The 11,715-nt window shown below is 34.2% G+C and overlaps 1 protein-coding gene across 1 annotated transcript; it reads right to left on the reverse strand.

Moving 5' to 3' along the window:
- Positions 1-1,117: 1,117 nt before the first annotated feature.
- Positions 1,118-2,517, reverse strand: LOC129245370 (neurofilament medium polypeptide-like). The gene is made up of 2 exons (XM_054883486.1): positions 2,370-2,517; positions 1,118-2,194 (listed from the first exon to the last, which is right to left on the reverse strand). The coding sequence occupies exons 1-2, from the start codon at positions 2,379-2,381 to the stop codon at positions 1,400-1,402; spliced, it is 807 nt and encodes a 268-aa protein (XP_054739461.1). The 5' UTR covers positions 2,382-2,517; the 3' UTR covers positions 1,118-1,399.
- Between the last annotated feature and the right edge of the window lie 9,198 nt (positions 2,518-11,715).

The raw sequence follows: 11,715 nt of genomic DNA on the forward strand, positions 1-11,715 counted from the left end.
AACATCTTAAAGAAACAATGTATCTGAAAATTACACTTTCTGCAGCTGCATTGATGGCCCAATTTCCGCTGTTAACATTGGTGCCGCGACGAAAAAACGTCTCGCCGGTAAAATTTCTTCTATCGAAATGTGACGCTCAATCGGTACTGTTGCAAAGCCCAAACTGAAAAGGGATAATGAAGTAATTTTTTCGTCGTTTACTTTGAATTGCTGGTCAAATCGGACCTTGTAAGCCATTATGCAAAGGGCTTAGTATGAAATTCCCATGTGAAAAATAGATATATTCTTGTATCTGAGCCACCCTTTGCAGCCGTTACTACTTTAATAGAAAAATGTCTTTATTGTCCGCTTACAAACTGCTTTAATGGACTTTTTTGCATTCTCACGCCATTCGTATACCGATTGCTTTGCATATTTAGAGCTAATTTTTATTGCAATAAGCATAAAGCCAAAAATTATAAAAAAATTAAAAAAGAAGAACAATCAACAATAACACGTTCGATGATTTCGTAACAAATATTCTCGAATATGTTCCCATCCAGAAGTAACAGCGAGTCAAGTGTACTCCAAACAATCATTTAATGCATACAAATGTGGCTGAGTGGGTTTTGCGAATCACCAAATGAATTAAATCTCATCCCAGTTATAAGCGGATATACATACATACGTATGCAGTTATGTGTATGAATAAGCTACATCGAAGTGTTTGTGTGTGCATGTGAATTTGGTATAATTTGCTAATTTGTGGCATTGTTGCGCATCTTAATGAATTTAATTGACGGTTGGTGGCTGAAAGGATTGTGTGCTGTTGCGTCTTGGCGAATTTTCTGCCTCTATGTTTTTTGGAGATATAATTAATGACTTCTTTGCATTATTTACTATACAAATTTGGGTATTTGGATATTTCGATACTTCCTTTTGGTACTTCGTTTTTCAGCCAATTGTTTACACGATTTTAAATATGCAGAAAAATAATTCTCAAGAAAAAATGTGTGTTAATTAAAAACGTATTTCGCTTTGCGGGCACTAATAAATGATGGGCTGATATTTTTGGGACAGCTACAATTCAATAAAACTGGTTGAATTTTTGTTTTTATTGTCTTATTTTTATTGTTGGCTTAAAAATAAATTTTCACATTAAACCTAAACCTTAGATTAATTCGAGCAACCAGTTCGAAATGGGTCAGGCGCACTTACATGAGCTAAATTTTTACAAATACAATACAAATTAGTTGATTCATCGAAGAGTGAGCATTGCCTTGCAAGTTTCTTCTTCTTCAAACTCGAGGTAGGTAACAAAAATATTTTTATAGTTTACTTCTTTGAAAATGTTTTTTTTTCTTAAGCTTTTTCGCGTTCGTTAAATGCCAGCATATCATTTTGCTATGAAGAGTTCGACTTAGGCTTCCTTTTTCTCTTCTGCCTCTTCGGCTTTTTTAGGTTCCTCTGATTTTTCTGCTTTTTCCTCTTTCTCTACCTTCTTTGGCTCCTCGGGTGTCTCCACTTTTTCATTCTCCTTCCTCGCTGCACCTTCCTTCGCCTCAGCAGGTTTCTGTTCCTCTTCAACTTCTTTTTTCTCGTTTTTCTTCTTTTTATCACCCTCTTGTGTTTTGCTTTCCTTTTGTGGCTCCTCTGCTGGCTTATCTTCCTTCTCTTCCTTTTTCTGTTCTAATTTTTCTGATTCTTTGGGCTCAACTTCTTTCTCTTTCTTTCCATCCTTTTCTTTCTTATCCCCTTTGTTTTGCTTGCCTTCATCCTCCTCATCCTTTTCTTCCTTTCCCTTACTCGAGCGTGCTGCACGATTTCCCTTCTCCAGTTCCATAGGTTCATTTGGTTGATCAGCTGCAGCCTTAGCGGCTTCTGAGATTGCAACGGGAATATTGGTACCTATTGGCACAAACCCATTCTTTCCGGCAGTGTAGTGTACCTCGATTTCTTGACCGTCGGCGTCTATGTAACGGTAAGAGCCATGCACTTCGAGCGCTTCGTCCTCGGTACCAGCATTTTCCACAATACCAGACTCTTGGCGTGCGCTCTTATCGCCACCCTCGTAGGCGAAATCGAATGACCCATCAGGATTTCTATTGGTTTCAAATTTAAGTAACGGTATTATTTCACGCTTCTCTGTAGTCGTTTCAACCGCACTGCCAATGCTGGCCGCATAGGCTGCACTCACAAAAGCCAGTAGACATACCTGCAAGAGATAGAAAAAAAAAAAACAGTTCGCTGTGTTAAAAAAAAAACTAAAATTATAGTAGCAGAATTTTTTTTTAATTATTGTTAATCTAAATTTCTATAAATTTGTGATTAATGGGTAAGCTTGGTTACGCTTTTGTTTATTAAACATTTTATGCTTTTGTGAGACTTACAAATTTATACATATTTTGTTCTTTAAAATCTATCAGCACTCGTTCAACACTCGACAAAGCTCAGCTTCAAACTTATTCTCATCTTCAAACTTTCGTCACTTTTATACTGAAGGAAATTTTAGAATCAACCACATTAGCATCACTTACACTTACTTAGTTCTTTTCCAGCTAAAAAGAGATATTATTTTTGTTTGTTTATATTGTTTATTTGGTGTTCAATGTCATTTGCTTGTATGAATCAGACAAAGAAATAATATTAATAAGAAAAAAAAAAATAAAAAATAGCCGCTCATTAATATTATAGTATATTCTTGATACAACACACTTAAATATTGTTCTATATATACGCATACACGAAACCGAACTGTTATTTATGAGGATAACTTATACACCAAGCGCGTTACCACACGCATACACACTTGACTAAGCGGCTGTGAGAGTAAATGGTATACGTCAAATTCTAAGGAGAACTCGCTGATAAGTATTCTGAAGGCGCTGTTACTACTCTCTCAAAAGCCTTCAAGTAAGAGTGTGTGAATATACTCCATAATGGATTCTAGTTTTTGCTCAACCCAAACGTTTGCTTAACAAAATTTTACTCCTGACTTTATTATTTTTCGTTTTTTGAAATTTTTTAATGCTATTCTACAATAATTGGCAAGTAAGTACCAACCGAAAAGTTTTTAATTAACCGAGCGGAAAGTATATGTCGCTTGTTGAAGTTGTTTGCTTGTTCAAGTATTTTTAGTATCCTATCTCTGGTTGACGTAGTACGAATATTCACTTAACATAATGAAGTGATGATGATCCACCGGCTAAAACGTGTTTCATTGTGGTTTAATTATTTTTATTATTATTTTTATTTCGAAATATGAAGTGCTGATTGTTTTAACAAGAGCGGATCTATGACAAGTTTTGTGAGGCCAAGCCATCACTAATCTATAGAGTTCACAACAATGGAGCTCCAGAATTCACGAAATTTTAAATTTGGTCACGTTCTTTAAAGATTTTACGCATAATATCGGTCCTTCGGAGCACATCACAAAAGACATGAAACGGCATCACATCGCATCTCCGAGGTGTACAATCGACATCGTCAAAGTGGCTGATAACGCGATTAGCGAACTTCATGCCCAAAAGATCGATTGTCCAAGTCTATGTGTTTAATTTCTGGAGGAAAATCATTTATCACGCCTCTCTAGCACACACCGTTGACCGAAGTGTCGTTTCCAGCAGCATTCGGCCAATGATGCCACTGAACTGAGATGAAAATGTGTCTCTTCAGAAAAGATGATTTTCCGAGCAAAATCGATATCTTTTTCGAGCTACTCTAAGGTCCTAACTGAGAAATGATAAAACGGTTGGTCGTGTGCCGTCAATTGCTGAGTCAATTGGACCTTGTAGCGAACGAAATGAGAGCTTTGTGCAAAATTCATATCAGGCTTGGTTGTGAAAAATTGAGTTGTTGAGATCAACAAAAAGTCGATATTCCATTACTAAGACGCACACTATTCTCGCCAGAGTGCACCGTGCGACAGCGGAAACCGTGAGTGTTGTCCACCCGCACGCCGGTCTCGCGAATTTTTTGGACAAACTTGCGAAAAGCAGGCACTTTTCAATAAATTCATTCCCCATGGTACACAACATCGACTTTGAAAATAAGTTTGCAATATTTCCCTACATTTTTTAAAAGTTAAGCGATCCATTTCGGTCCGCTTTAACTATCAAAATAACATATGATTAAGAAAACACGAGGCACCCTCTGCAGACAGAAAAACATTGTAAAGTGAGTGTTGTTAAATAAGATGCCCCATACAATTCAATTAAAAGTTTCATATCTAGAATTCCTCCTTAAGGAATTTTTCGTTTTTTGGTAAAGTCGTTGAGTCACATGCGGCTTAAATGCTTGGAATAAAAAATGTGTTTCATTCACGGAGCCACTAAACGAAAGTTGAATCTTTTGAAATAAATTCACAAATGCCGCTCGGACGCAAGCCGAAACGCCAACAATTGAAATGTTTACAGGTAAACCAAATCTGATTATCTTAAAATTTTCAGGAACAACATATATTTGCGTAAGCTGTTTTAAAAGTTTCCTGTTTTCATTGCCAAGTCGACTAAAAAACGACGGTTACCAACAATTTATACTTAGAAAAAACTTTCTTCACCTAATCAATTGCTAATAAAACTTTATTATTCTTTTAAAGGTAAAAGCAATAAAATTAGTAAAATAATGTGTTCAAAACGTGTTTTCTTACCTATGTAGAACTGCCTACCTTGAAATTCCACTATGTTATGCAATTGGAATACTCAAGCTATATCACTAAGCGACAATTTAAAGATGAGCAAATTTTATTGAATATAAAGTGTAAAAATGAAAAAATATTATAATTGGAGTATTAGGGAAATTTCTGTAAAGTATGGTGATAAAGTCTATTAAGGGCCAGACCCACTTTTTCCTTCTGCAAAGTAAATATTTTATATACATAAAATTTTCAAGTAAACTGTAGCCTGATGAGGCTCATGATGATGTTCCGTGGAATGAACTTTATAAAAGGCTCTTCGTGTACAGAATACCACTCGAAGATTTGTTACAGAACCTATTAACATTATAGGTCTTACACTTTAGTCTAGTGTAGTCTAAAGTAAGTTCTATTTACTTACATACACATACATATATGCCTTCATTCAGCGGAAAATGTGCACCGCCAGACATCATAATTAGTGAGGTTATTTTTGCCCTGTATCCGGGTGCAGGTACTATTCCAAGGTATAAAACTACATCGCCTTACGCTTCTATCGCGGTATGATGATTCCTTTTTAAAAGTCCAAACTTGTAGTTTACCTATCTAAGCGATATATACTCGTATATTTACATCTTAATCGATTTCTAAGTATTGAATCAGTGTAGAATTATTATTTTGAGAAAACGCATTATTCCACATCAGATTTCCTTTTTGCTATTCATAGCATTATGGGGCCGGCATTTTGAATCTTTAGTTGAAGCCATTAGCTTCGAATTACAAAAAACACCCTGTGCAACTAAAACATTTCGTGTATATTTACTATCGTACATACATATTTTGTGACTGTATTGTACAAGATATAGAGTTTATGATCAAAAGAGAAAAGCGGTGGTGTTCTACATAAGCTTGCACTTTCCTGACAATTGTAAAATGAGAATTTCCTTTTGCCCAACCTCTAAGATCCTTAACGCATCTAAAATAGGCACGATACCAATGTTTCACCAATTCAGTGAAATTTCCACGCTGACTTTTGAAAGTTAGTTCACCACATACGTAGTAAAAATTGTTTATGATTTATACTTTGTTTGACACCTCCAAATCGCGTTGATTTCTGATAATTTTTTTTTTTTTGCTGTAGGTGTTGGGTGTTTTTCTTACATAAGAAATGCCGATTACTATTTATTATATGCTACAAAATTGTGCAAAAATAAACGCTATTTTTGAGGCACTTGAAATTTTCCTTATATTAGCCCAAAATTATAGCCAAAGTTTTTCTAAAAATTCTGAATAAAAAGTTTGAAATTTTGATAGAAATTTCTTGAATTTTTCCTTTAATTTCCGCAAAGTTTAAAATTTGTATTTAGATGGTTTTTATAGACAAATGAGCTATATTTTCATAACAAAATTAGTAAAATCCAAAAAACAAAAAAATAAAATGTCAAAATATTGTCAAGTGCTAGCGCTATAGGTATTTAACGCAGTGTACAAGTGTACATTTAGTACAACAAAAAAAATCACAAAATATATTAAAAAATAAACAGTTTTCTGTAAGAAGTTTTAGTATATGCCAGGCTTTTTTACATAGAATATACTTATACATATATGCGTGAACTGCAAGTTGTTATATAATACTTACATAGAACAATTTTTATACCCGCGCACTAGTACGCAAGCGTATTAGAATTTTATTCACATAACAGCAAAAAAGATTCCGAGTCATATGTATACCAAAATGCTCAGAATGAAAAGAGGAGTCGATTTAGCTACGTTTACCCATCCATAATTTCAATGAATCTTGCTATTCATTTACCCTTTATCCAAGGTAATTGGGTATTGAAAATGGGCGAAATCGGTCAATAACTACGCCAACCTATTATATCACTTCAATTTTCAAATAGCAAGAAACGTGGAATTTCGGTTATAAATGATGACAAAATTACTCAAACTCGGTACAAAGGAGGACGCTAAAAAAGAAATACGATGCAAGTAGAATTTTCAAAAATGCTTCGTGTCATATCCTTCTCTGGATAAATGCGTGTATATCGATAACCAATTGATAAAACTCGCGCAAACTTGGTACACATATTGCTCTCCATCTTATTTCGATCTGACAAACATATTATCGGGGCCGTGTTAAAACCACTCCCACTCTTTACTTGTTAAGACTAAATTTCCATCAGTCCGTCTGATTTTAAAAATATATTACATTTTACTAAAGTGTGCGCGGGTATATAAAGTTCGTTTCGGACCGAATTTTGCCTTCCTTATTTATTGTATCTATTTTTATCTATGTTTTTCGTTTAACAAAAGTAATATTATGTTCTAAGTTTATTATTATATATTATTCTAAGCTTATTAATTATGTACATATGTATACGTTTTCAGCGGAGATTAATAGCTTCACACCATTACTTATCTATATCTCACATATACATACATACATCGTTCATTTTTCACAACGGCCAAATACTTATTATTTGATGATGAGTTAAACTTTTGTTGTGATTACATTTGTTTGTTTATTTTTATGATTGTGGAAATGTGTTAAGAAGTTAGGCATTCAAATTATGAAGTTGAAAGGTATTAATAGCAAAAAATATATTCTGTGAATAGCATAATGTTGTTTATAAACTCATACAATTGAAAGAAAATTAATTACTGTTGATTAGTTGTATTAGATAACATTTAAAAATAACACAAAGGAAATTTGATCGCAGAAAATTACATACACAAGTATTTAGTTATGGCCTATGTTGTGTTGAAAGATGTGCACAGACGTTTATGGTGGGCAATTAACGCCTTAGTTATTTTGGTTTGCCTAAATTTTGGAATTATACAGTTACTAATACTTTGGCAATTTTTCGCTCTATTTTTGTTTTTAAGCTTACATATAGGCTTATATATGCTCTCTTGAATTTTGCCATATAAAATTTTTCCTAACACTATAGGAAGTATTATTTCTTAAATTCGTTAGTTTTAAGGTGCAGTATTTTATTCTACCGACTTAGCATGCATCATATTTTTTATTCGGATTTTCGAGATTTGAGCCATAAATTGAAGTGATCACTCATGTGATTTGTTTTTGTTACACAGAATGCAAGAGAGACGCGAATGTGGAATCTTAGAATGAAATATTCTTTATTTTAATTTTGCCATTGAGAATTTGTGCTTCGACAATTGCAGCGAAGAATTACTGGCATAGCAACTTTGAGTGAAAGGAATCATAAAAATTCGACAGGGTAAATCACGATTTCATCCGCATTCATAATAGCATCAATCAGTTTTTTCATATGTATGTTGGTTTGTATTTACTGTATGGTTTCAGATAACTAAGTCTTGTAAAATGAAGAAATGGATATACGATCGTTTTTCTTGCATTATATAGAATTTCCTATTATTTAGTTTTCATAAAAGACGAAAAATGCGTATAAGAAATTTTCCTTGTTAATTTAACAACACTCTTTTTATGGGCTACTAGAACAAGTAGTATTGTCAGATTGATAGTCTGAGATATAACGCTACAAAAAGAATTTGGCCAAAATGGGGCGTCAGGCGCTCAAAAGCGCTACTTAATAGGTCAAGGAAAAACGTCTCTTTGTTAGTTGCGTTGATTAAACACCACTGTCTCTTAGGTCGACATGCTCCAAGACTGAACTTACCTCATTTGAATTTTTGCTACAGCAGTAAGAATGAGGATTTGCGCTTAAAACATAATTCAGTACAGTGGAGTTTATAGGTTTAAGAGTCTACAAGGAACACACTAGCAAACAAATGTACATCCTTTTTAATATGTTTCTCTTTTACTGAACATTTAAATTGTATATATTATTCCCAAGGTATACTCTTCACTGCGGAAAAGTTTTGAATGTAAAGACCTTCACAAAAAAATCTTCATTTTAATGCTTTTGCGAGCTCGAAATTTAAATACGCCTCTTTCATTTGAAATCTGTATTATGACACACATTTTCATGAGATTCGTTTGGTCCCCAATGAAAATTGACTTGCCCATTTCATCAAATATTTCCCGTCGTGATTGACCGATTTACAATGTCTTGCTGGTAGAAGGACGATAACGGGATTCACGTTCATCTATGGTATCCTGACTAAAACTCGTAAAATTTAATGATCTAATAAAATATTTACGTGATTATCGCCGCCGTAGCCGAATGGGTTGGTGCGTGATTACCATTCGGGATTCACAGAGAGGTCGTTGGTTCGAATCTCGGTGAAACCAAAATTAATAAAAACATGTTTCTAATAGCGGTCGCCCCTCGGCAGGCAATGGCAAACCTCCCAGTGTATTTCTGCCATGAAAAAGCTCCTCATAAAAATATCTGCCGTTCGGAGTCGGCTTGAAACTGTAGGTCCCTCCATTTGTGGAACAACATCAAGACGCACACCACAAATAGGAGGAGGAGCTCGGCCAAACACCTAACAGAAGTGTACGCGCCTATTATTTATTTTTATTATCTATTTTTTTTGAATTTTACAAAATGAGCCAATTAATAGATTTTTATATGAATTCAACGCTTTGCACTATGAAGTTAAAGATGTATATATCGTCCCCTTGGTATAACAATAGCCTATGTGCTCACAGGCTATTATTTTTTTATTGAATTTTTGCATTCTCCATCGTCGATTTTATATGTGGTCAAAATTTTTTCAAATTCTAGTTCCACAAAGTGGGTCAAAACGTCAGTCAAAAAATAATAAATATTTACAGACATAACGAGATTTGAGTGAGAGCTACTTTTGACAAAAAGTTTGAAATTCATTTTCTCAAAACATCAAAAAATTTATAGGCTATTTTAATACTAAGAGGACGATATGTTATCTAGTCGTAATGCCTTAAGTATGCCTTGTCTGACATTTTCGTTTATTTCGTGACTACCATTCGGAATTCACAGAGAGAACGAAGGTTCGAATCTCGGTGAAACACCAAAATTAAGAAAAAGTTTTTTCAAATAGAGGTCGCCCCTCGGTAGGCAATGGCAAACCTCCGAGTGTATTTCTGCCGTTCAGAATCGGCCTGAATCTGTAGGCCCCTCCATTTTGTGGAACAACATCAAGACGCACACCACAAATAGGAGGAGGAGTTCGGCCAAACACCTAACAGAAGTGTACGCGCCATTTATATATATGTATATATGTATCATATAATATTCCGTTCTCCTGATACTCAGCAACAATGTGGAAGCGAAGGTCGGTCGATTTACGGCCAATTTCTATGTACACAGGAAAGATAAAATTACCTGAATATATGGTTTATTAACAAATGAATATTTTATAAGTAATAACGGGCGTGGAATTGCTAAGATTGAGCGCCAATTATCCCAAAATGCCATGGAAAGTTTCACTAAGGGAATTTACATAAGTAATCTCCCATACGATGCAAACCTGTCAAACAATTTTATTTAGATAAAAATTGACTTTTGGTAAAGGTTGTGAAAAGAAATTGGGTCACTTTTTTCTATCTACTTGAATCGACAAATAAATTTATATAGATAGGATAGAATCTAACTTTTCAAGTATTTTTTGCATATCGGTTTCAAAGATTTTTGCTGGAACTCACTCTATGATTGCCAATCGTAGAAAAATTCTAGGAATAACTTTTATGGTTACACTTTTAAGTCGACTGACTTTTAGGAGGAACTTAATTTTATTGTTCCCATTCACATATCAAGGCAATGTAAATTATTTTTGTAACCTATTTTGCAGTAAATTAGTTAGGTGAAAATATTATCATGTATTATTGCGTAAAATATGGAGTGCGTCTTGATGTTAGTCGAAAAATGGAAAGATCTACAATTTTAAGCCGACTCCGAATGGCAGATGGTATGAGAAGCCTTTTCATGACCAAAATACTAATCTAGAAGATTTGTCATCATTGCCTTTCGAGGATCGAAAGGGGGTTTCGAACCCATGTTTTACTAAATAGTAGTCACGTGCAAAACATTCGGCTCGCGCGATAAAGTTAATTCGGTGAAAAAAGGTATGTTTTTAAGAATTTTTTTGGAGTTGCAAATATTGTTGGAGCATATGAGCAATATTTTTCTTCAATTTCATTTCAATAATTGAAACTTGAGCGAGTGGCAGTGTATTACCCCTGAGCGGATTTTTATAGTTTAGCATTTTTTGTAATACTTAGGAGCCAAGAAAATTATTTTCGCTGGAAAAAGTCGGTTTTTATTGTAAGAGTAATAATTATTAAAAAACAAAAGAGAACAAAAAAAGAAAAACCAGTTCCGTCGCTTTAAAGGCGAGCAGGTGTCGAAATCCAGGCTGGAGCTACAAATGCTCAAATGTTCATAGCTTTGCCAATTTTGCTTTTATTCTTGAGATATTATGCAGTAATTAAACAAATAAAAATAAAAAGATTAATTTCATTACGGCATTCAAATAGCTTTTACACCTTGTAGAACTTCAGCATTTAAACTCTCTGCCTTCTGTACGTTTTAATGTTGGCTGACCTACAAATGGTGGGGCTTACAGCCTTTTATGACGCCTCCGAATGGCAAATTGGTTTTATGATATGGCGACCAAGCAGGGCTTTATATTTATTGCTATGATTTGAGCGATAAAATTCATGCCTTTCTCCCTATTTATAGCTTAATGAAGCATAATACTCTAACGGTACCTGCAGTTTTAAAACTTGCTCAGCATATTTAGTATAAATCAATCGATCCGCCACCTTCATTAACCGGTTAGTTCAGTCAGATATCTTAATGTTGAGGTTTGCTTAAAGGTGAATAGCCAACTAAATATGTAGGTATGTAGTTGTATGAAGCAGTTGTGAGTGTGTCTTTTTTATGTCAGAACAAAAACTTGTTTATTAATATGTAGAGAGCAGATTCAAAATACGATAATACTAGAACTGCCTTTATGCAAATCAGCTTTGAACGAGTTTCATTTGAAAGCCTTTCAACTCATCGATCTCATTACTATGCCACATTTCTTTTAAAATAGTTATGCAATTTTAAATCAGTTTGTTGTTCTTGAGTCGACACTTTGCATAGTCTTCTTTTAAATTTTATTCATTATTCGCTCCTTCTTTTGCTACCAATAAGAAGTCAATAAATGTTTTTTTGTTTTAGTTCTTT

The sequence above is a fragment of the Anastrepha obliqua genome, chromosome 4, assembly GCF_027943255.1.
Source record: "Anastrepha obliqua isolate idAnaObli1 chromosome 4, idAnaObli1_1.0, whole genome shotgun sequence".
NCBI classification, from domain to species: Eukaryota; Metazoa; Arthropoda; class Insecta; order Diptera; family Tephritidae; genus Anastrepha; species Anastrepha obliqua.